The sequence below is a fragment of the Varanus komodoensis genome, unplaced genomic scaffold, assembly GCF_004798865.1.
Source record: "Varanus komodoensis strain SLA01 unplaced genomic scaffold, ASM479886v1 scaffold1, whole genome shotgun sequence".
Classification (NCBI taxonomy): Eukaryota; Metazoa; Chordata; class Lepidosauria; order Squamata; family Varanidae; genus Varanus; species Varanus komodoensis.
This window is the reverse complement of record NW_025335268.1, coordinates 79,593,671-79,620,122: the sequence shown is the minus strand read 5'-3', so window position 1 is coordinate 79,620,122 and position 26,452 is coordinate 79,593,671. Positions and strand designations below refer to the sequence as shown.

The 26,452-nt window shown below is 41.2% G+C and overlaps 1 protein-coding gene across 4 annotated transcripts in view; it reads left to right on the top strand.

Moving 5' to 3' along the window:
• The window catches only part of CLCN4 (chloride voltage-gated channel 4), a 40,741-nt gene extending 15,819 nt beyond the window's left edge, over positions 1–24,922 (top strand). For 2 of the 4 annotated variants that reach the window (XM_044432310.1, XM_044432321.1), the window contains 8 exons: positions 2,763–2,885; positions 3,201–3,407; positions 3,504–3,584; positions 5,446–5,991; positions 13,359–13,545; positions 15,224–15,622; positions 17,658–17,874; positions 24,228–24,922. In XM_044432310.1, the coding sequence (XP_044288245.1) occupies positions 2,763–2,885; positions 3,201–3,407; positions 3,504–3,584; positions 5,446–5,991; positions 13,359–13,545; positions 15,224–15,622; positions 17,658–17,874; positions 24,228–24,318 (1,851 nt within the window). In that variant the 3' untranslated portion in view covers positions 24,319–24,922. Of the gene's footprint in view, positions 1–2,762; positions 2,886–3,200; positions 3,408–3,503; positions 3,585–5,445; positions 5,992–13,358; positions 13,546–15,223; positions 15,623–17,558; positions 17,624–17,657; positions 17,875–24,227 lie in introns of those variants that run through there. The other 2 variants (XM_044432329.1, XM_044432335.1) reach the window with 2 other exon arrangements.
• Positions 24,923–26,452: the final 1,530 nt, after the last annotated feature.

The following is a 26,452-nucleotide window of genomic DNA, read 5'->3' as shown; positions in this document are numbered from 1 at the left end:
CAAAATTGTTTTCATTATCTTTTCTGTGTGTGAAAGAGCCACTAAAGCAGATGCTTAATGTGAAGAACAATGAAACAAACTGAACATATACCATATCATGTTTTCCTTCGATTCTACACAGTGATTAATATTACCATGTGTACTTATTAAGCCCATGCAGCACTCAAAGGAGTACTTTTGGACATTTAACATTGAGTCAGTTTCAATCTACTGCTTTGACACTCCAAGACCAATTTTTGCAAGATCACACATCAAAATTGTGCTTGAATGAGTGAGATAAGTTGTTTCACCCATCCACTGCAAAGTTACTATTTTGCAGTGGCTATGCCCTATAGCTGTAAAATAAACACAAATGCAGGACGGATGGCAATGTGGTGCTGTATTCAGCTATGACTAAAAAGTTAATGGCTGTGTTGGATGTAATGTTAAACTATGGTTTGGAGGTACATAAATGAGCCTGAAGCTTATGTGCACCTCTCTTTTCTGAGGAGAGAATCACTTGTTTTTTCTCTTCTACATTTTTCACTTCTATTTTTTATTAATTGCAGCATGTCATCACGTTCAAATTTGGACAACTTCGGGTTAGTGTTAATTATTGAAAGAAGCCAACTTTAACCCGTGGTTTATAAAGTTGGGTTGAATCAATAAGTCTTGCTTAAACTTAGCTACAGTTTAGAATCATAGAAATACTCAGTTGGAAGGGGCCTAACAGGCCTTAAAGTCCAACTGTGTATTCAGTGCAGGATGAAGAAAGATGTAACAATTTTAGTGTGACAGGACTGGGTGCTATGCACATTTGCATTTCTTTTCAGAGCATAGAATGTGCATTCAAACCAACTCCACTGTTCCTGAGAGAATTGCTTGCCTAAAATATATCTTCTAAAATAAGTCATTTAAGTTTATCTCTAAGACTGAAATGAAAGGAGTGAAGTATAAGCATAATGCAGCTACATTTAGAGAATAAATAGACATTCTACCCAAGATTTTGAGAACCAGATTTTCAAGAGCAGCCCCCCTTTCTCACTGAGGGTATTTTCAGTTCATATTGGTGTGAACCTTGATTGCAAACAAAGTCCATCCTGTACAGGAATAATGATTATTGCCATAGCTGTCTCTTATTTAAAGCACTCCACAAAGACATTCACAGGGAAATTTAAACAAACGTTCTTCAGCTGTAGCAATAAGAATTACTCACGGATTCAGTAAGTGTCAAAACAGAGATTCATTAATCTCTTCATTTCATTCGATAAGCAATGCCAGCTGTCAAAATTGGTGAGCAGAAGAGTTACCCACTTAAAAATAATTCTGTGGGAGACGTCGGACCAAAGGGAAACTGCTTTTGCAGCAGCAAATCCTGTCTACTGTTTGAGTAGCCTGACTGGCATAAAGTTAAGAGTATGTAGAGTTTCTGGGTTTGCATGAAATGCCATTCCTGTTCACTTCCAAGGAGCATCATCTTGGTTTCTTCATATGGATTTAGCCATGTGTTATGACTGATCCTGAAGCAAACATGCAGGGAAGTCGGCAATTCATGTACCAGTGGGATTCCTCAACTGTTGCAGCTTTTCTTTTCAGCTTTATCCATGGACCTCTTTGGGATGAAATGCAGGACCATGGATAGCTCTTGTAAAGCTGAAAAGAAAAGCTGCAATGGATAAGGCGCTCCACTGACATAGGACTAACAGCCCGTCCTAGAAGTACGATAGGCAGGAATGAGGCATGTTTTCTACCCTAAGTTGCTTCCTCCTCTTGTTTTTCCAGGCAAGGTTCCTTCTGTATCCTGAGACCTTTTCCACATGTACTCATCCTTATCCTATTCCTGGTTGTTTATGGGTTCTTCAAATGGCAGTTTTGTTTCTGTGTCTAAAGAGCATTTTCTGTGAGGTTTCCTTTCTTTTTCTTTTCTTTCCTAGTATTAAAGAGCAGGGAACATGTGGTATTATCTGTAAATTAGAAAGAAAACACTCTTCTCATTTGTATCTTGGTCTATATTATATTGGTATGTGCTATATTACAGTGCCTCGTATAGGTTATGTCTCAGAAACGCAGGAAAGTGCTTGGATCTCAGTTTGAAGACAAAACTTAAACTGGAAACAGCAGATTAATAGCCTCACACAAAAAAAGCTCTGGCACCAGGAGGCACATTAGTTTATATGAAAACAGTTTTGATAGGCTGGAGGAATGTAGGACATTTTAAGAACCCCCTTCTTTTCAGCTGTATCTGCTGCATATTGTCCCGCCATATTCCCAGATTTATGTGAACTGGGGAAAAACACTAATTGTGCTGAATGGTTTTTGTCTTGTGCAGCCAGAAAAGCAGTAAACACATATTTTCCAAATATCATGTAGGTTTCAAGAATGTCTCAGCATTTGTTGAATATTCTTTGCAATATATTTGTCACTGTTATGCATAGAATCTGGGGTATATTTTTTCTCCCACTCCATTGTCTTCATAAATTGCTATACTTTAGATCCCACATTGATAACATGCATCTCAGTTCTATGTCTGTTTACTTGGAAGTAAGCATAACTCAGTGAAGCTTACTCCGAAGATAAGCATCCTCAGGACTGCAACCATAAAAATAGGATATTTGTACTGTTGAAGACACATTGTGTAATATATACCGCATCAGCCCTGCTAATAAGTTCAATGAAGCGGCCCAGCTTCACACTGTCCCATATTTATATAGCAGCCAGCAGAAATATGCCACTTCTTGGATTGGTTTAACAGTTGTTTGTTCTTGTTTTTTTTCCTCCCCCAGGGTGCAAGTGCTTACATTCTAAATTATTTTCTTTACATTTTGTGGGCTCTGCTGTTTGCTTTCCTGGCTGTCTCCCTTGTCCGAGTATTTGCTCCCTATGCCTGTGGTTCTGGAATTCCAGAGGTAAGTTTTTCTTACTGGATTGACATGTATTTGGAAAATAATGTGGATGGGAATAATTTTCTATCTTGCAATGCTTCAGGCAAATTCAGAACAAAGGTTTAAAAATGGGGGTGGAGGGTTGCTGAAACAGAATTGATTGGAGTCAAAATTAAGAAACCTTTAGCCTTGAAAGTGACATCTTATTTGTATTTTTAGGGACTTAACTTTAATAAACTTTAAAAGAAATAAAAATAATCAGAGCTGACCTTTTCAAAATTCCTATCACTTGCACAAAAATAAACACTGCCAACCCCTGTTGTTCTTCCTGCTTTTCAGATAAAGACCATCTTGAGTGGTTTCATAATTAGGGGCTACCTAGGCAAATGGACCCTCTTAATCAAAACAGTAACTTTGGTTCTGGTGGTATCTTCAGGACTCAGCCTTGGCAAAGAAGGCCCCCTTGTTCATGTGGCTTGTTGCTGTGGCAACTTTTTCAGCAGCCTCTTCTCGAAGTATAGCAAAAATGAAGGAAAGAGGAGAGAGGTACAGTTGGTTTTACAGTTTCTTCACTTCACCCTGTAACATTCTTTGTATATTTCCTGCACACTCTTGATTCCTGTGTCAATATTTCCACACTAGGTGCTTTCAGCTGCAGCTGCTGCAGGGGTGTCTGTTGCTTTTGGAGCACCAATTGGTGGTGTCCTCTTTAGTCTGGAAGAGGTAAGTAGCAATTTGAGCTGTGCCTCCTAGAAAACAAGGGATTGTGCATGGCACACTTAGTAAGAAAAGGAGTGAACTGAGTCAAGCCTTGTGTAGGCAAACAAGTGCTGATGTGGGACAACCATTCCTGGATGCTTCCACTTCAGACTGTAGGAGGCAGTGGGGGATCAATGAACACACCTCATGGGAGTAAAGCACCACTACTCATACACACACACACGCGCACACACACAACTAGGGTGACAGGGAGAAGCATGTTTATTTTCCTTACGTAAGATATTCCTGCCCTCACCAGTTCTATGTTTTAGGGGCCTTACAACAGTGGGAAGCATCCCTGCTATATAGTTGATGGGTATGTTCATTTGTCCGTCCATCCATCCGTCCGTCCTTCCTTTCTTGATACACATATTTATAGGTCGCCTATAACTGCCAAAGCCTTTCTTTGACATCCAGCTTTCTATGCACAGGGAGGTATTTACATGGGTTACATACTGTCATGCAGGCACTATATGTCAGGACATATATTTCGAAATATCTTTAGGATACATGACAAACATAAAATGTCACCTGGTTCAGAAACCACAACAAGGTAGTGGAGAACAGATAGGATTTGGGAGACTTTTCTACGAATGGGGGCTTGCCCAGCTCAGTTGTGGAAGTGGATTCCACAATATATAGTAGAAGGCAGGGATGGCGCCATCATTGGGCAGAGTGGGGCAGTTGTGCCAAGTGCATCATGAGAGGGCAGGGAACGATTCATGAGATTCAGGGGAATCAGTTTATTATAGCTGTATTCTTACTGCCAGGAAAAGCAACCTGTGGGATTTTCTGCCTTGGGTGTCAAAATATTGCGGCCAGCCTTGGGCACTATGAGTGTGGGTTGCATAGAACACCAATTGGTATTCTACCACAACATATCTTGGCTGGGCCCTGAACAAGGGCTGGATACAGTCACCTGCCTCTCACAGCCACTTTCTGGACTCCTCCTCTGTTTCATACCAAACTCACAAAGTGCCCTTACCTTGGAGATCAACCACTTGCAATGTGGGTATTTGCAGCTTTCCACCTGTGTTGTTGTAGGATTGCTGGGAGGAGAAGCTGGGAGGAGAACATTCTAATTCAGACGTGCTTTTACCAGAATCTAGAGGCTCACCAGCCAGAGCTAGCAGTAGCCAGGCGAGCAAAGCCAAATGCAAAATTGCGGTGTAAGGAACAGAAAGAATGGCTTCAGTGAAAATACAAATCAGCATCTCAGTTGTTATATCTCAAGGATTCTAACAGAGTGGTTTGGGGGAAGACACCCCTGTTGCTGTTGTTGAAAGCTGGGAATTGGAAAATCTCACCACTCTGTTGCAGGTCAGCCAGCCGGTCTACTGGTAGATATGACTATGCACTTGTGCACAGACGCCAAAGCAGTGGTGATGGGGACTCTTACTTGCAAGGCAGGTGGACTGGCACTGGCACTTTAACTCATGCTGGAGCTGCTGCCTCTGGTGTACTTGTAAGCTGTCCCAAGATGTTCAGTAGGGCGTGGGATAGAAAAGCTTTTAATAAATAAACAAAATAAATGCTATCCTTACCCCAGCACTGCTTGGAGATTTGAAACAGTTGGTTCCCTTCTGCAATATGCTTGCATAAACCTGAAGATACAAAAAGACACACACATGCAGTGATATTGTTCTTCCGTTGCACATGCTGCAATTCCTCTCCGAGGAATCCTTGCCAATTCCTCATGCACAAGCAGAATGCCTTTTAAAGTAACAGAGATGGATGTGTTTTAAAATCCACTGTACCACAGCTTATGCTGCAAATAACCACTGGAAGCGCCAGAGCTGGAATTGATTGTTCCATTTTCTCCTAGGTGAGCTATTATTTTCCTTTGAAGACTCTTTGGCGATCCTTTTTTGCTGCCCTCGTTGCTGCCTTTACCCTGAGGTCCATCAATCCATTTGGAAACAGCCGCCTGGTACTGTTTTATGTAGAATATCACACACCTTGGTACATGGCCGAGCTTTTCCCCTTTATTCTGCTTGGCGTTTTTGGAGGCTTGTGGGGGACACTCTTCATCCGATGCAACATTGCCTGGTGCAGGAGGCGTAAAACCACACGGCTCGGGAAGTACCCAGTCCTAGAGGTCATTGCAGTAACTGCTATAACTGCTATTATTGCCTATCCCAATCCATACACACGGAGGAGCACCAGTGAGCTCATCTCAGAACTCTTCAACGACTGTGGAGCTTTGGAATCCTCTCAGCTCTGTGACTATATAAATGATCCCAACATGACTCGTCCTCTAGACGATATTCCGGACAGGCCAGCTGGGATAGGAGTGTACATGGCAATGTGGCAGCTTGCCCTGGCTCTGGTTTTTAAAATCATCATTACGATATTTACCTTTGGCATGAAGGTAAGTCCGGGACGTCAATGACCGTGGAGATGAATTTCTTCAAATTTTGGTTCTGGCATTAAAGAAAAAAAAAAACACCCAACAGGTGTTTCATGATGCAAGCAAAACCAAGGAAATTTAATAATAAAAGTATAGAGAGGAGGACTAGCTTTCTCACAGCACAGCATTCCCAGCCAGATTTGCAAGGGGAAGAAAATGGGTTAGAAAGGAATGAGTTGTCAGCTGACTCTGAAAAGTCAAGCTTAACGAGCAATATTTCGAAGACAGTGACTGAGAACCATCTTGGGGATGGAGAAGGGGAGGGAGGAGGAGAGAGAGGGAGAGAGAATGAATTCCTAGACCAAGTAAGTCATCACCAGACCAAATGGGAAGACAGGCACTCCTGCTGTTAGGCACAGTGGCATGAAACATCCTGAGAGTGGAGTCAAGACTCGGGAAAGGAAGGGAGGACAGGCCATTTTGGTTTGGAATCAGCTCTTCTCATAGACAGAGGCCACTCCCATAGATCAGAAGCACTGTTTCTTTGGCCTGTGCAGCTTGCCAACAGCTCACATGCAAATGCTTTGTATCAATGCAAAACCTGTTACATTCCAATAAAGGAATTCAATAAGCATTTTTTTAATCTGCTGGAAAGGAAAAAGAAGGGAAGAAATGTGCTCATGTCAATAAAATCTGGGCTGGGTCAGACCCACAGTGGCCAATCCTCCAGGCTGGGTCCATCCTTCGTGCTGCACATGTGTAAAATAGCACCCTTGCCTTATGTTCACCAGCCGCTGACATTCAAGGATGGATGTGTGAGTTACCCATTTGGAGATGGAAACCCATTGGGTTTCCTGGGCTTTACACTTTGCAGTGGCCTCAAGCCTGAGTTCCTGGCACATGGACCCAGCATTGGTGAATTGAGCCTGACATGTTGCACAAGCAGCATCTGTCTTCTGCATCAGGCGCAGCAGCCCGAACAGCTGCAATACGTGGTGTGGAAGAGGGATGCTGCCAGCAGCCTCCTGGGGCTTGCCACAGATTGCTAGCAGCATCTCTCTCCCATGCCTCATGGAGCAGCCCTTTGGCCTGCTGCGCCTGATGCAGAAGGAGGTTGGATGCACTGGACTCACCAGGAATTCAGCACTGTGTGATCATCTTCCAAACATCATCCCTCCTCCTCGTCACACGCAGTGGCCTTTGTGCTGCTGCACCTGATGCAGAAGAAGATTGACAGTTGTGCAACTTCTGTCCACAAGTGTTTGTGGACTTCCTCTCAGCTTGGCTTGACTGGGCAGAGCATGAGAGATGCCTGTGAACACTAGAGGGAAAGATTCCACTACGGTTTGTCCCAACCCTGTTTTCAGGCGTATATGAAGATTATACTGGAAGAGAACTGTCTATCGCTTGGGGTGGAGTCCATGTGTTCCATGTACAAGATCTTCAGAAAGACTCTGTTCTAGAAGCTTTCTATGTACTCATATTGCACTTTGAGGGCAACTCTTAACAATGGATCCATGAACAAATGCATGGTCACCTCTTTCAGGATGCTTCCAGGATCCACATCAAATCCACATCAAATCCACATCAAATCACACCACTGTTCTGTCTTGCTCTCCTTAACAGATTTTTTGCATTGAGAATAAAGGAGGGAAGCAGTGGTCAGAAGATGCAGAAGGGTTGTGTGGGAAGATGACATCTTCAAGACTCCCTTCTGTAATTTAGAGAAGGAGGCATGGCAATGGTGTAATACAAGGCTAATCTGGAAGCAGCTTAAGCACACAATCCTATGCAGGTTTAGAGAGAAAAAAGCATTCCTATGCTGGGAGGGAAATGTTGGCAGGTGCAGGACTTTTTCTGTCTGAACATGCGTAGCCTGATGTCCTTAGCTGTCTTTTTGGAATAGCCTTAAGAAGTGGTTAGATTGTATCTTCCTTGGATTAAATAAGCTTATGAATTCCCAGCCATCATTCCCAGCCATCGTTTCCTGGAATGGCCCTGAAATATACTGAGAAAAAGGAATTAGGGATCTTACGATACAATTGTCATGCTGAATTTTCTTGAATGTTTGGAATAGTTGGCTTGATACCTATGCCTGCCTTCTCTTGTACCAACACACCCTCACTTAGTTAATAAGAGCCAAGAAACTACTGAATATTATGAAGCTAAATCAAAAATTGATACAATTCTAGGACTTTCAAAATGTGGCATGTGTGGAAATACAGGAGGTTTTTTTTTTCTTTTACCAAGTCAGGCCATTTGTCCATTGTGGCCAGATTTGTTGGCATTGATTGGCACCAGTTCTCCAGGCCTCAGACCAAGACCTTTCTTAGCCCTACCAAGAATTGCACTTGAGCCTTTTCTCATCCAAAGCATTTGTTTTGCCTCTCAGCCATGGCCCTTCCCTCACTTTTTGAGTACCTTTTGATTGAAGGGAGGCAGTCAACTAAGGGCACATAAACCCAGCTTTGAATAATGTAGCATAAGTAGGCCTTTTTCTTTTTTTTTTGCTTGTTGAGGTGGCAGGATTCTGTTAATGCTCAGCTTGTCCCTTCTTCAATACCAGCTGCTTAAACATTTCCATACCAGAAGGAGAACTTATGGGCTGTTGGCAGGAAGTGGAGTCATTGAATTAAATGACCAATGTTAAGGGGCAGCATAATCAACCTGACGTGCCATGGGTAGCCCACGGAATGTCCTTTAATTTTGTTTTGGGTGATGTCCCAAAACAGATCTTAGCAGAAAGTGAAGCTGGAGTTTGCAACTGTGAATGCTTACCCTGCTGACAGTACATGAGGCCTCCAGTCCTCACTGACAACTTTTTGACTGATTGATCATGGTTTGGTTTGGTTTTTTGTGCATACCGTTTGTCTGCTTCCAGACAAAACTGTCACATGTCAACTTGAATTACTTTAGAAAGCAAGTATTTGACCTGCTTGAGGCACACATAAGCAATACTGCCAGATGATGCTCTGAACATTTGATGGGTCTGGAAGCTTTACTCAGCATTGTTGCCTTTAATTCTTTTGTTGTTGTTATTGTTGCTGTTGTTGGCTCACCAATCCAAATCTCAGAGTCAAAAGTATTAGTGCCCTCAGCCCAGATCTTGTCTTCATAGATTGTCCTCGAAGAGTATGTGGCTGATTACCTGTTCCAGAATGACTTCTCCATTTTATAACTTTGTGGAATAATTTCAAAGTACTATGGATTTATTATTCATCCAAAGTACTCATAGACACATTTTTATTTGGGTCAAATACTCTTACAAAAGAGCTTCCATTCAAAATCAGAATTGCAACTTTTGATTTATCACATATCTATGCTGTCCATTGGCTGAAGCTTTTTGAATATATGCACTTTTATACAAATGTTTCAAAACTGCCTCACAAAATCAGAGAATGTGCAATCTGATGAACTTCTTATCTCTGACCAGCATGTTAGTCCAGGAAGTGTGAAAATTGCTTTTGCTTCTCTGGTGTTCTCCCCATCCCTTGTACATGCATTTGTCAACATCGTAGCGTGATATTTGAAGGTGTATAGTGAAAGCGTATTGTGAAGACTAATGTTATCCATATTCCTCCAATGCAAATTTCATCAGTGCAAAAATCCAATAAACTTTCTAAGGCAAGTCAGGGATGGGTATGATATGGCCTACAACTCCGCTCAGTCCTACCCAGCAGAGCCTGTGAAGCATAATGGTACTGTACTGGTACTGTAGCCATACTGGTACTGTAGCCAGTGAAGGCTAGTCAATGAAGGATAATGGGAATTGTAGGTCAAAACATTGGAGGGTCACAAGTTGTCTATTCCATTTCTTTGCTTCTTTGTATGCCCTGATGTCCTTACAATTCACACTTCTTCATTGTTTATTCAGTGTATGTCCTTAATTTTTTGAGAAGGATTCAAGGAATAACTTAATTTTCTCAATTTCATGGGGACCTCAGAACAATAGGCTAGTATTCAAATTCAAAAACTGATGCTAGTCACTGGAGCCACACTTTTTCCCTTTCTGTCTGAAAGTTAATTTATTTTATAAACAGGCAATGTACATCTCACCAATTTGGAGTAGGCAAGTGAAGTGACTGATGTTTTCATTTCACCTTTTCTCTGCTATTGCTTTAGCAAATGGTGGCTTGATTGCACTTCAGGCAATAATTCACAAGGAAGGCAGCAATTCACAAGGCTTCTGACAAGCTGGGATGCAGGAATGAACTGCCTGATTTCACCTGTGAAAAGTCAGGCTCCTTGTTAACATTTTTATAGTTCATGTGACATGTAATTCAAATCCAATCTAAATTATACAGAAAAGGTCGGTAATAGAGTTGTAAAGTATGCCAAATGACAGGGCTCAGTTTTAGATATTCAAACGGATCGTATTATTCTTGTCTTACCCCCAATCCATAAATTACAATCAGATTTTACAAAGGAGGAGAGAGTTTTTTGAGTCTTACAAAACCAGAAAATGTGATCTGAACAAGTAGCTAGAAACAAGCACAGGGCAAACTCATACATGAAAAAAGACAAAACAAAAACATGTGGATGAGACTCTTAACTACTGTGTTTTAGTACTTTAGAAGCTGGATAACTCCAGTCCTCTTTGGGTATAATTGAAGAGCAAGAAAATACTGAAGATTGCAACCACAAGACAATTATGTTTAGATGCTGGAGAATTTTGTTTGGTTCCCATATTTAAGTATACTGACCTGATTTGCACTTTGGAAAACACATATTCTTTGGATTGTGCCATGTAGTTAGCAGCTGTGCAAACTATGGGGAGGGGTTTAGATGGAGCGAACATAAAAAAAGTTTACAAAATGCATATAAAATGTATATTTCAGAGAGAAAGAGCTACTTTAAATGTGTGCATTCATTAAAATATGGATAATGAGACAAATGTACTGAACATGTGTGAAACTGAACTAAACTGGAAATAGACTTGATCATATCCAACCTTAAAATTATGAAATGAAGTCTAATATGCAGGGAGAAGACTCAAACGCTATTAGGTTTATATAATTTATGACAGGAAAAAGCCACTGCCCAGTGATTTTTCTTTGTCATTCTGAGACCATTTTCTCATGAATGTGACTGCATTCTGTGGCTGAATTTATGTTTCAAGCCTGATGAAGTGAGCTCTTGTCCATGAAAGCTTATGCCACAATCAATTTGTTAACCTTTAAGGTGCTAACAAACATGACTACTACTTTGAAATTTGTCACATCTTGAAGAAAGAATGTGGATACAATTTTGGCTAGAGATACATTTGGAAGAAATGTGCTAGTCACGTAAAAATGTGAAATGATATACCTTCCATATGTTTGATAGTCTGAGGAGAATGTAAGGGTGAGATTTTATGACCAGCTGTGGTAGGAAAAAACCACCACATGTTTGCTTGATCCTTTCATGGGTCACATTTTCCCATGTCATAAAATCTCACCTTTAGAGTCTGTTCAGACCATCAGTTATTCTGGATGTGTCATCTTTTGTTGTTACATAACTTGTAGAACTTCTTTGCTTTGTGGATCTGGCAGAATGCACAGAGACTAACGTAATTCATTTACGATATATTTCCAATGCAGAGATGATCTGTACTGGGAAAAAGTCATGCACGTACAAACTATGTGATTTTGTCTTTTTTCTGCAGTACAAGAATAGTTGTATGAATTACGAAATGCAGCCAGATTGGCAAATCTGATAAATTCTGAATATACAAAAAAGAATAAATTAAGGACAGATGTGTTGATATATTTGGTATTCTTCATCTTGATCTGGTTTGTATCATATCACGATCTGCCATGCGTAACTAGCTGCAGTGCGCTGTCACGTGTACACCTAGACTATTACGTGCAGAGTGGCTGATTTTTCAGGGACAAGCAGCTCTGAGAACACACGGCTTGCTGTAGGCGTTGTTTGTACCATAATGGGTTGTTGTGTTACCCAAGCTCAGGAGAGCAATCTTATCATAGGGTGCAGGAATCAACTACTCAGCGGCTCAACAAGAGCAGCAGTCCTCACTGCTCCTTTTTCTGATCTCATTCAGGCTGCTACAAGTGACTGCTTCTCCCTTGATGCCCAACAGGCACTTTGGAGTGTAGGTCACTCGGCACCACTTTCATTTCAGTTCCAGAAAGTTCTGCAATTGTTTGTGATTTTGTTTATTGCTACTATTTCCATCAGTCTTTCACAAGTGCTCTCTTAGGGCTGTCTAATACTTGTGGTCTTTTCTGATCAATTTCCTTGTTTTTTCAACTTTCAAATGCAGCAGCAAAACAGAGTAGGTAATGGATTGAGAAGGCAATGCTGTATACAGGCTACTTTGTGTAGAGTTGCCAAGTTGGCAATTGAGAAAGCACCCATATAGGAGAGAAAGTATCCAAAGAATGCTCATGGAAAGGCGGCAGGGACAATAGTTCTCCCTATCAATGTAATCCTCTCACTTCAGAAAAGGAAGATGCTTACTTAAACTTTTCCCATGGCTCTTTTTGGAACATTTACTGCAGGTGTGCAATGTTCCTCTCCATTTACTTCCCAGCCTTTATACCGGTGCAATTTCCTCTCCGTCTACTGTCCCCCATTCAACTATGAGAAGTGTGAGTGCAAACATGAGCCAATATCTCTCCTTTCTGGCATAGCTGGTGAATCTGGCAAGAGTGGATCATATTGCTAAGGAGAAGATATCCCTGTACCATTTCTGCATGTTTCTTTGCTTTTCTCCCTGCTCTGCCACCCCTTTACTGGCAACTTGACAACTGATCCCTGGCAAGTGTGTAAAAATTAGCGTATATGCAGATTCCCCCTGTCAGTTTCCCTGTTTGTTTCCTGCTCCACTTAGATGCGGCATTTGACAGTTAAAACAGGCAAGAAAATTGACCAGGCAAGATTGCATATATTGGGCAACCCTAGGAGTGTACTCATGAAAGCTTGGCAACAGTGACAAGAGCAATAACAATGTGACACTTACATTTACAGAACTTTCTCAGACTGAATAAACCTCCTTCCCTTTTCTGATGCTCTGAAAAATTAAAAAAAGTGACAAATAAAAAGAGGCAGCAACTGGAGCCAGGAGGGAGAGACAAGATGATCCTGCTGTGAAGGACATGGTGTGTTGAGTTGGGGAGGGCAGGAGCATCAAACCTGGGGATAGTTCCCATAAACAGTCAAGGTGAGAAGAAACCAAGCTCCACCTGAAGTGAAAGCAAAGCTTCCTCATATTCAGATGGGAATCAGTGAAAACAGATGATGATTTAATAAAGTTTAGTGTTAGTATCAGTTCCAATAACTGGTTATTCAGTGGCAGGTTTAATGTAATATTTGAACTTGCTTTCATGTATGGTGTCAAACTCCTCATCCAAGCATCTGATGTTTTGCTTGTTTTTATGTTATCTGAGATCCCTTCAGGTCTCTTTATACCCAGTATGGCTGTTGGAGCTATAGCTGGTAGAATAGTCGGGATAGCAGTGGAACAATTGGCCTACCATCACCATGACTGGATTATCTTCAAGAACTGGTGTAGACCAGGAGCTGATTGTGTTACTCCAGGACTTTATGCCATGGTGGGAGCCGCAGCGTGTTTGGGTAAATTATGTGTTATTCTTAAAGCAATTGTTATATGTGATAAGAGAGTTGAATACTTTGCTTTAAAATATTAAATTGATTCTATTGTTTGTGATATGGTAGTAAGGTGTATAGTGCCTGATATGTGATGAAGTTATATTATAATTAGATGACTAATTTATATGCACATGCACACATTTATATATGCTCTACCAGTATTCTGCAATTTTAACTTCAATCAGTTACTAAATCTAATTCAAGTGTCTGCATGATTGAAATCCATTTCAGCAATAGTGAATGTGATCAGTTATAACTTTATCTGACTATTAACTAAGATCAATTTTACTTTACAAATAGTCCACATTCATCTGAAGTATCTGATCCTGCCTATCTTGGAAACCGAGTAAGGTCAGGCCTAATTGAAATCTGGATGGGAGAGTTGAATTCTGCATTGAGCAGATGGTTGGACCTGATGGCCTGCTAGGCCCTTACAACTGTATGATGCTATGATTTATGTCCTGATGGCTTTGACTTGTGCCCCCACCCCACCACCTTTGAGATACTTCTGGACTTCCTGAAAAGATGTTTTGCCATTTTCTTCTAATATGTAAAAGTGCTAGCATAAGCTAGGAGGGGAAAAGGTTCAGTCTCTGTTGATCCTTTTAATTTGGAAATTGAAATTTTCTTTTTCTTTGTGACTACAAGGGTTTGCACACTGAAAGAGAGAAATCAAGCTCAACTCTATTTCCACTCCCCTTTTCTTAGTGTAGAATCCAAGATTGTGTCAATTAATTGACTTGGATAAGATAACTGAACAAGCAATCTACTCCCTGTAACTCCACACTTAGCATATTTGACCTAAACATCAAATCCAGCATGTGCTTTGTTGTTATTTCCTAATTCAACAGAGCAGGAATGCTCATCATAGCAGGAAGAGATAGCCACAAACACAAGGGTGACAAGTTCTGAGAGCTTGTCTACTCGAACAGTATAGAAATACCTAAAATAAAATAAATAAAAGAAGTAAATTTTGGATTCCTGTCCATTACCAATTCCATTTCATAGATAAAACTGGTTCTATTAACATCACCATGTAACTAGAAATAGTACCAGTCCACAAAATACAAAGGATTACTGGATTTCCAGTACTACACTATGATAAACTTAGCTCCAGCCAGGAGATTGCTGACTGTTTTTATGAATATCATGTCAGTTTTGTAGGATGGCATTTAATATATGTGACAAAGTTGGTAAATAATACTACAAAGAGATTCTGTGGCCATCTATTCCAAAGTGGACTTAAGCCTCCAACATATTGCAGAGAAGTTGTAATAGCAGGAAACTTCGCAGTCACAGAAGCTGTACTTGGCCATGATCTTGGCAATCTAACCATTCTAACGTCTCTCCTTTATTCTTGCCCAGCTTTAGATTGTGCGTTCTTGAGAGCAAAGGAGCAGTTATAATATGACTTTACATGGATGAGGTGGGTAGGAGGCCCTAATGCAATAATTAATAGGTAGCATCCCTGCTATCTACATGGCACCCCTAAGTGCCCACATGGATCCCAACGTGGTCGTGGCTGGTGGACTTGAACAAGAGGAGCCACCTGCAGATGTGTGGAAGACCAAGCTGCTGTCCTAATGAGGGACTCTTGCCACACAGCTAACTCTGTTTTGTCTGTCTGCCTGTCTTTTTACAGGTGGGGTTACCAGAATGACTGTCTCTCTCGTGGTAATCATGTTTGAATTAACAGGAGGCCTAGAGTACATAGTGCCTCTTATGGCAGCCGCTGTAACAAGCAAATGGGTAGCTGATGCGTTTGGTAAAGAAGGTATCTATGAAGCACACATCCACTTGAATGGCTACCCATTTCTGGACGTGAAGGATGAGTTTACCCACAGGACGCTAGCTACTGATGTCATGAGGCCTAGACGTGGAGAGGCCCCTCTCTCTGTCCTGACCCAAGACAGCATGACTGTGGAAGATGTGGAGACATTAATTAAGGAGACAGATTACAATGGCTTTCCAGTGGTGGTTTCAAGAGACTCTGAGCGTCTTATTGGCTTTGCCCAGAGGAGGGAGCTGATTCTTGCAATAAGTGAGTAATGGGTCTATATCAGGTAGCGTTCTCTAGGAGTCATTCCCATATCACACTGTGCAGGTTTGTTTACTGTTATACATGACTTACAACAAGTGTGCTGAACTTCAGGCCCAGGGCCAAGATCCAAACTTCTGGTACTGCCAGTTCATCCCACAGAGCACACCCCTTTCCCCTAGGCTCACATGCTTTTTCCTGGCCACTAACTGTTTGAAGCTTCCCAGCTTTTGCGCAGTTTGTCCTTATTCTAAAAGGCTGAATTGGCTCTCCCAAGGCTTAGTTGGTGGCAGTAAGATAGTGAAGCTAAAATGTGCTCATATTTTGTATTTTTGGACCTGCCCCTTTTGCCATTTACCACTGGAAGTTGGTGCTAAGAGCTTCTCTGAAACAGAATTTGACTTTGGGCTAAAAGAGTATTTGCACCCCCGACACAGAAAAGACTAGATAAAGAAGAACAGCATTGCATGTGAAACAGGATTCAAACCTGAAAGGACAAGAGCTAAACTAGCACGTCATCTCAATCCCTTTGAAGCTCTGCCTTCAGAGCATGATTGATTCTTATAGGAGTGATAGCACAGCATGGTTTTTCTTAAGTTGTTATCTTATTGCAAGAGAAACGTTGCAATATATTACAGTAAGAGTACTGATCAAAGAAAGAAATACACTCCCTTGATTTATATATGGCTCTTTCCCTCTCCCTCCTTTTTCCTCTTCAGGTAAACATTTTTCCTAGTTCAAGTCAGACAACTATTTTTAACAAGATTAATATGAACCATAGCACATTTATGTGGAGGAAAAGGTGGCATGGATGAGAGCAAGCACACTGCTGTTGCAATCCAGGGCATATTTATCTCAAGAGGACAGGACGAAACTTAATAATATTTCTGTAAATTGCAATAAATTTATAACAGATGGGCTGCAAAGCTGGTCAGAGGGTGATGGTATCTTTGGCAATTTGGCAATTTTAATTCCATTGATGTTGCAATAGAGGAGTTCCAAGAGAAACATGATAGAGCATAAACGCACTGGAGGTCGTTTCTGGACATTAAAGTCAAAGAAGGGCTTCCACTCCATGCTGGTGGAAATGATTTCCAAGCTTAAGGACATTTTGTGCTGCAAGCCTCTTCTAAGGATTGGTAGCAATCTAGAACAATAAGAAAGAGAAATTGTTTGCATCAGTTCAGATTGTTTGGAACCCACAGTAGTTTTGTAAGCCGTCTAAGAGATGGAAGTAATGGACAGCATACAAATTTTATAGATAGATCGATAGATCGATAGATCGATAGATCGATAGATTCTATCAGCATTCTTGAGCTCCCAGTGCATGTACCCTGGAAATGGAAAGAGTGCAAAAAGGCTATCAGTCGCTCCTGGGTGCCCTTCAGCAATAATTGTTCAGAGGACTGCTATGCACACATTAAAAGAGGAAGGTCATAATAATAGCTATTCAAGCAAGCTGTAATGGATATTTCCATGCATAGCTTAATTCAGAAGTCAGGCAAGCACCATGGCCAAAATGGGGTCATGAAGTTAATACAGCTCAGCCCTGTTAATAATTTACAATATTTAGTGAATGTTAAAAACTATTCACTGTGCAAGACTCAGACTGTAAATAGACACAGACATACTCTGCATATCATAGTTAAACCATGATAGCTCTCGAGGATTGACCCTGCCAAAGTCCCGGCATTGGCCTGCAAAAGCTGAGCACTATGTACCATGCACTAGTAATGAACTTTTTATTCTCCCAATATTTTAACAGTTAATTTGTTTTATCCTTGTTTTTAATCATTATTTATTGGATGCAGTATGTTGTGTGCTGTTGTTATTATGATTGCTTTGTTTTTTGTAAGCCGTCCAGAGACTTTTAGCATTGGGATGGCACAAAAAAACTTTAAATACATAAATAAGTGAAGGTCTGCACCATCTATTGCAGTTTAAAGGTCCATGACACTGATCTATATGCTTCTTTCCTGAGGAAGGTATGTGATGTGGTTTATTTGAATGAGTTTTGCATAACTTCTGTGTCTCACAGAAAATGCAAGGCAGCGTCAGGATGGCGTAGTCAGCAATTCTATCGTATATTTCACTGAGGAGCCTCCTGAAGTCCCTGCAAACAGCCCTCACCTGCTTAAGCTCCGGCGCATTCTCAATCTGAGCCCCTTCACGGTCACAGACCACACACCAATGGAAACTGTAGTGGACATCTTTCGAAAACTCGGACTCCGACAGTGTCTTGTCACACGCAGCGGGTGAGTTGAAAGAAATATGTATGTGGGAAGTAGAAAGGGCTGAAGCTAGGCTGCTGGCATAGCCACGTGGACCTGCTGGACTTGCTTATTGGACAAAAGAGATTTTCAGAGCTTGTCCAATCAGCAGTTGCAGTAGAATTCACTTAAAGTAGTAAGTCTACAACCTCAAACAACCTCACTTGGTTCCTGCTACTTGCTGCCTGATGGGGAGATCCAATGGCCCTGCTGTGTTCCTGCTCATTCTGATGTGCCAGTGAGACATAGTCCCACTACTGTTATAATGGGAGTTATAATGGGAGTTCTTCAAGCAGTCCCCCAAAGGACCCCCAAACAGGTGGAAGCACTCATTTCCAAAGTGGGACAGGTCAACAGTTCTCCCTTCTGCAAACTGTGCTGACCAGAGCTTTCTGGAAGCAGGTGTTTCCTCGTGTCCATTCCTTTAAGAATTGTCAGCTCCCATGGGTGGATTCCATGGCCACATAGACATTGTTGGACACTGCCCTAAAAAGACACATTTCCCTCCAGAACACAACTAACTGAGTCTTCAGACTAAGAAGGAAACAATCTGATGCATTTTGTTTTTAATGATGAGGCTATGGAGATTATAACCACGATGGGACAAGCCACATTTTCTCTGCTTCCTCCACTGTTAGACAAACTGAATTTCTGTATGCGAAACGTAGCTTAGATGCTTTTCTACTGTGTGCCTTATGACACCGACAGACATGTGTCCAAAGGGCTTACTTCTGATCTTTGTCTCATATTATCAGACATGATCAGACAAGGGAAGCATTTGGGGATGGATTTAAGCATGTCTTTACATTTCTGCCCTTGAAATTCCTGGGGCTTAATAGTGCTTTGCTTTGGCTGGCTCATGCCTGTTCTGTTAGTAAAAATACTTATCTTCCTAGTGAGAGGGGATGACAAGTAGCACAAGGTCCAGGTTTCCACAGACAAATGTACTTTTAGAAATACTGGAGGAAGGGCTAAAAGAAGGGTCATAGCTCAGGGACAGAATACCTGTTGCACATGCAGAAGATCCCAGATTGGGTCTTGGCATCTCCATGGAAAAGTTGATAAAATGCCTGCCTTGTATCTCTGGAGAATAGGGATGGGTGAGCAAGTGATATTTGAACTTGCTAGCATTCAGAACATTGTCTCTTCATTCATCTCGGGCCCGCTGTCCATTCTCATTTATGGTTGCTTCGTATGAACTTGTACAAACTGATCAGGGTTTAAATGGGAGAGTTGGGTAGATCTAAAATTTCTGCAGATCTCCTCCATAGACAAAAGCAGGGCTGATTTGGTCTATGAAAGAAATATGCACAAATCGGGAAATGTATACACAGCAAACTAGGAGTTGGGAATGAGTTGAGCACAAATATTCTGCTGGATATATGCCTGTGCTCATGTCTGGAGATTCAAGCAGGGCACATTCACATGTTTTGCATGCAGAACCAAACTTCTCCTACTTCCCTGCTTTATAGGCACTGGCAGTCATTGCTGATAATCTCGGACTCTGGGCTAATGGCCGGAATTCGTATATAACAGCTTTGTATGTTCCTAAGAGGTAGATCAGAATATATGGGGACCAAGAAGTGAATTCATTAGTCTGAGGATGTTAAGAAGAGCAACATAACGCTTGATATAATCATAATATGATCCTTTGAAAGACTAAATTAATACTTTGGAAGGAGGGCCACTTTTGTTGAGCTAGATTCTGAACACAAGGTGCATTGTCCATAACATTTTGAGCACCACCTGTCCTTGTATGGTAGAGAAGTGGGTGCGTGGTTCATCTTTACACCACCCAGAAGATGCCAATGCCCTGTTTGCATGGTTGCTGCTGCTGCTGCTTCCCTTCCTCTCCAGGCAAGTTGGCACATCATGCTGAGCTCCTCTGAGACCAACCCATTGTGGGAGGGTGGCTTGTATGTTATTCCCAACCTGTTTGGTAACTTGCCATAGCTTGTTCCTTCTTCAGCCCCTTCATTCCCCCTCAGGGGCCTTTTCAGCAAAAATCCTCTTTTCCTTTCTCCTATACCATCACCCTTTCTGCACTTGGTCTACCAGGGTTGCCAGAGCACAATGGAAGCTTCGCCTCACTGCATCAGCTCCTCGGGAGAATTTTACTTTCTGACTGTTACGAATGCAGGAACATATTCACAAGCTTTTGCAGAAATATTTCAGGGGACTTGGACCTCAAAACCACCTGCCCTCTATTCTCTATCAGGGAAGCTTGCTTGTCAGTGTCCTTGTCAATTTCATCCTCCACTTCCAGGCTTCCTTGCTAGCACACACATTTTTTGCTTAAGGTTCGTTTATATTGCACCATCGTGTTAACATCTGCTGCTTATCTCCTGCAGCTGCCAGCCACTTTCCACTCTCCCCTTCTTTATGCTTGTTTCTTCACTGGTCTCCATTGCTACTTGTCAGATGTACATGAGAGTAACACAGCAGTGACCTGGATCACTAACCTAGATGAAGATCAAGGCAGCACAGGGACAGAGTGGATACACACAAACACACCTTCTAAGGCAAGAAAGAAACACACATTTACAAACATGCGAAAACTGCCCAGGGAGCCTTTAAGCTAATGGGCAGTGAAAACATGTAATGAAAGACAGACAGACAGACAGACAGATTGGATGGATGAAAGTATGTGAATCATTTGTAAAAACAGTAATTTGGAGGAGGAAATTATGCAAATTTCAAGGGAGAGCAGAACAACTGTGGAAAATTATGCAAAATTCCTAGTGGGGGACACTCACTACTGCATTTGTGCAGGGTCAAAAGAAAAATTAAATGATTGCAAACATGTTTGGGGCACTCTCTAGTGCCCTTTTTCAGGATGTTTCTGAATCAAATCAAATCAATTTTGTTTGGCAGGCTCTGAGAATGGATGAAGGGAATGGCAGTGGCAGTAGCACGAACAACTGCAGGAAGTGTTGTCCGTCTTGCTAGGAATCTCTCCTGCCATTCATACCAGCCCACAATAAAATTCCCCCAGTGGTTTGGACATCACAACAAGCCACCCTACGAACAAGTCACTCTCATGTTTATGAAAAACAACCGGCAAGAGAATGTGGTCTGCATTTAGACCATGCTAAACCACCTCCAATAACAGCCCACTGTGTGTTCGCATGACGTGCAAACCAGGTTGTTCTCTCTTTCTCGAAATAGTTTTATGTGGGGCCATTCTGTGCAGGTCCCAACTGGCATGATCACAGAAAGAAGAATAGGCAAGGGCAAGTACCTCTAGTATTTGAACTAATAGATAAGGTTCTTTGTTGCTAATGCCTTCAAAATTGTGTGTGTCTTTGTGTTTAAGCTCATGGCCATTCACTTCTTTTTCCCCAGCTAAGTTGAACACCATATTCATAATACATGTAACTAATCCGTAGTTACCTAGTAATACCTATTAATTTTAATCTAGTGGAGAAATGAGTATTTTGCTGCTAGGGAGGAGTGCCAGCAGAATGCCACTGTTAGCAAATACTTGTGCTCTGAGCTTCCTGCTATCTTTAAATGCTTATGAAAATCTCAAAGTGAATGACAGATGAAGGGAATGAACCAGTAGAGGTTTATTTTTCCAGAATCTGAAAGCACGTATGACTTAGAAATCTGCAGGAAGGTGAGAAATTAAAAATAAGAGTAAGGAGCTAACTCAAGTGAAACAGTGACCTTGTGAGGAATGCAGACTATGTCCCTCAGAAGCTCAGACTGGAATCCAAACAATCTGAAGCCTTGATTTAGGCCAAGCTTCAGTGGTAGAAGCACTGATGTAGCTGGTTGTTATAAAGAACATTTTTCAGGGTTGAATGATTATTTCACAGTTGAAGTAGAAGGCATGATGGTATTAAAAGAGCAATATAGAAGTCGAATAGCATATCCTTTTTCTGATCCTATGGAAGCTGCTGAGAGATTAATGTTTTTCATCTTAAACTGCCAGTGTGTGAAATTTACTTATCTAGAACCAGTCTACTTTTTGAGCCAGAGAATTCTAAATACTCCCTAAATTAAAGTGTGTGCATGTGCACGTGCACATGTATAGAGGCTTGCACACAAGCACTCTTGTACAAAGTGCAGTATACTCGAATATCTGTATTTGGAGAGCTTCTATAGCAGACAGTTTGAAAAAATGCAAGCAAAGTCCATGATTGGAGATGCTGTAAGAAATCAAGTGGGGTGTTTGTATATGCTCATTTCTGGAAACAGAATCAAGGTGGGTGGCGCAGCTGAAATCAAGCAGACACCGGTCATTATTCTGTGTGTCTGCACTTGCTGCCATATTGCTCAGTCCCCAAAGCATCAATAAGCCAGGGTGCAAAATTAGGTATTCTTCAGAACTATTGAAATACACAAGACACGTGTGTCCATGCTTGTGTGTGTGTGTGTGGAAAATGTGGTGAATGTAATAATCCTGTACTCATTGATGGGGTTCATAATAGCTTGCCATTCTTATTTAAACCAAATGCAACTCTTGGACAATGGTCTATTATAAAAACAGTTTTCTAGAACAACCAGTGAATTCAGTCAGGAAAAAATCAGAACAACTGACTAATTTAAATATCCCAGACTTCCTTTACAAAATACCTTTGTACAATGGTGTGGAATTTCAAAGCTTCTGACCAATTTAATCTCAGGTTAGAGTTAAGATAAAGAAATGAATATTCAGGAAGATTTATTTATTGAAACTACTTTTATACTACCTCTGCCTCTTTGACTAAAAATGTGTAAAATCAATTTAAAATAATTTGCAACAAATCTAAATACCTGGCTAAAGAAAATGCTTTTGCCTGGTACCAAAAAGATTGTGAAGTTGGTGCCAAGTAACTACTTTTCCAAGGAGGCTGTTCTTCGAACATTGGTGGCGAACCTATGGCATGCGTGCCACAGTGGGCACACAGAGCCCTCTCTGTCAGCACGCAAGCCAAGTCACCCCAGCACTGCCCCAGTAACAGTGTACATAGGGCCATGTGCATGCTTGGAAAGGAGTAGTGGTGCCAGGCAATGACTTCACAAGCCGTGACTCATTAGCCATGACTCGTCTAAGCTTTCGCATGGCCGGTCAGTGCACTGCCAAGGATATATATATATATTTGCTTGGACTGGCTGTGAGGTGTTTTTTCTAAACTAAAATCTCAGTTTTCAGGTTTTATTGCAGTGTTGGCACCTTGCGATAAATAAGTGGGTTTTAGGTTGCAGTTTGGGCACTTGGTCTCTAAAGGTTCTGTCTTAGAGGAACCAATGCCTCCTTCTGCTAAACACCATCTCTCTGAGAATGGAGGCACTTACTGGCACTCCGTATTTGTATTGAAGGTCTTTGAAATAATTTACAGTAAATTCAGGCCATTATTTTTACTCGTGCTGTTAAAGAAGACACAATGATATTTTGAAAGGCTTGACAGACACTAATGCATTATAGTACTGTGTTAGTGAAAGCTATACTTTATTTTTTCTTACTGGAATGTTAGTAAGAAACAGTATAATTTTACTTTGGATTTACATTCATTTGTATATTTTTAATAAAATAGACCATTTTCTCTGTGTAGAAGTAACTGCAACAATGGGATATAGGAATTCACACTGACAATTCAAATAGTTTTACTATCAGAGTGCATGTCTGTGATTTCATTAATAATAAATTTCCACGTATTTCTGCTGCTTTGTTGACAGCAAACTTATATTTTTTGTGAAAACCTTTTACTGGTGCAAGTAATACAATTTGTCATATGAAGAGTTGCACGGAAGAATCTTTGAGAGGTTGTATCTTTTTCATATTTACTAGCTTGACTTGTGGACGGGCAGGTTGTCTAATTAATCGCTTTAAGAAATCTTTCCGTTAAAATGACTCATCAGCAGTCAAGGCACAGTTCAGAGGCCTTTGATGTATCAGCCTTTGTTATGGTCTGGCTTGGATTGAGCTTAGTCTGCTTTGGCCTGGAGGTCCCAAACTGTTCCTGCAGGTGGTTTCTGAGAGATGATATCAAATGGGGTGAATTCTTGCCTTCCCAAAGGCCGCCCTTAATGGACTGCATGCAGGAATGCAACTGGAGGGAACGTGGCACATTCATCATCTGCCAAAGGTGAAACAAAGCAGAATGAAAGCACTGTACTTCTAATAATAAATGTACTACAGTGAGTTTTCTTCTTCTTTATGTTCATTAGCGAAAACCATGACTTTCTAAAATTCCCATTTCCTGGTTTTTAAAGGAGAAGGGAAAATGTATTTTTCAAAATGATTCTGTTCTTTGTAACAAAGTTGTGCCTGCAGCAGAACTTGAAAAATGGATGAGACAAGCTTGTGATTAATGACCTTTTTCTGTTTCTTTCCTTCCCTTTTTGCGTAGGAGGCTTCTAGGCATCATAACCAAAAAGGACGTGTTAAGGCATATGGCTCAAATGGCAAATCAAGACCCTGAATCCATCATGTTTAACTAGGCTGATCCCCAAGGATGGGCCAGAACCTAAACTTTTAAGGACCTTTGCTGGACTAACAGAAGAGGGTTTTGTATAGAACTTAATTTTTGTTAAAACAGGGAGATTTAAACAAATACAACTATGTCAAGGGTGGAACCAAAGGAAATTATCGTAGGGGATTGAATGGAACATTAGAGTTAAGTTGGGCAGGGGAGTTTAGACTATTTAGCTGCAGATGTTAAACTCCTTCTCTTAACTGATGACCAGCTACACGTTACTCTTGTCATGGGAACAGTCATTCTCATGGTGAATATCCCATCCATCTCCCTCACCTCTAGCATTAAGCATCAAGGGGCTATTGTCACATAGTTATTTTTCCTGCCTCCACTCCAGGTCATTGGAAAAATGACAAGGGAGAGAAATTTCTCTATGTGACAGTGCAGAATAAACATGTGAATGTTTTGATATAGTTTGTGGTGGGAGACTAATCATGGAGCCTGTTTCCTGTGAAGGAACATGTCAGTAGTAGTGACCAGGCTAATGATTGCTTGACTGGCGCATGCATAGACGTAATGTGATCTGTGTTGATAAAAATTTTGCAGCATGGAAGCTCATCATCAACTTGATAGGGCGGGGGGTGGGAAAATAGCAAGCATATCTAAGAATACAGTCTCATGACAAATGCAGAATTTTGTGTTTGGACCAGATGTATACCAGCCATCCTCCTTAAGTTCACAGTTATTTATTTCTGGTTTATGCTTAGTATTTTCAAGAAGTGTATAATTTTATGAAGAAATTTGTTGCTTTTGCCTATTTTGCAGAAGTTATAAGTAGAATTATAGTTGTAGTTCAGTTAATTTTTAATAGTTTAAAATGTTGTATGCTTTCAGCACTTGACTTCATCTCACCTCAATTCTCAAGTTCATTTCTGATGGGATAAAATCACCATGAGATAACTATATCTTGTCATTTCTTTCAGACGGGCGTTTATTTTCAATGTGTCTCGATGCATGATATGATCTGAAATAGACCACATAGACATCACACAATTTAGGTATCTATAAACATTGCATAATGGGTAACATCTGGTACTACCACTGGACTGCTGCTTGTTTGGCTCCACCTACAGTACCCACCACCAGGAAGCTAAATCTACCTGGTAAATGAACCAAAAGAGGGCACATTTGACTTGTTTCCAGTATCTTCAGGACTGCTAGCATCTCACCGTGCTAGCAGTGGGCCCTGCAAGCCCACAAATAGAGTTAGATACTGCTTGTGTTCAGATACTTGCTTCAGGACAAGTGGCATATAAAAGCTGAACCAGGGCCAGTTTACTTTGTCATAAAGGATCTTGAGAAATGAACTGCAGTATTTTTGTCATTATATTAGGTCTTTTTAATACTTATCAATGCACAGCAAGGTTGTTATATATTCTCTATGCAAATACTGTGTTCTGTTTTGGTTTTATGTCACACTAGGTTTTGCAGTATGAAAATACTTTGTAAAACATATTTTCTGTATTATGGATGCATCCCAGTACTGATTCTAGTTAGTGTCTTACTTCAGTCTTTGGCAAATGTTTGCACTGGGTTTAAGGTTCTGACACTGATGCGTCAGTGATGCTTATGTTACAGCAAGAGATCATTGTGCTAGGGGAAGTGTCATACAAGCTGTGTTGTATCTTTGCAGAAGGAGTGAAAGTTTTTCTTTGTGAGGCAGAAATATGTGCTCAGCAGAATCTGGAGAAGCAGAGACACTAGGAGGCATGTAGTGGCTTCGTGAACCACTAATGCAGAATGTTTGGATGTAAATTAACTGCAGGTGCATCAGCATCTATGCAGGCTAGTTTAAATGGTTTGCAGAGGAACTGGCTGACCTCTGCTTTTCTATGACATCTGCTGCCTTTGTGGGTATGTTCTGTCTTGTGCCAAATGATTCTCCTGCTGTGATGTCTATGACCTCGGGCTCCTGGAAATGCAGGATGGAGACCAAGTCGCTCTGGATTGCACAGCAGTGGCATTTAAGGCACCTCAGCACATGGCAGCCTGGAAGAACATAGGCATGGGCCAGAATACCCAACCCTGCTCATTCTTCATCTGCTTCCTTCCTCCACTCCAGGTCACCAGAAAAATGACACTGGGCAGAAACTTCTCTA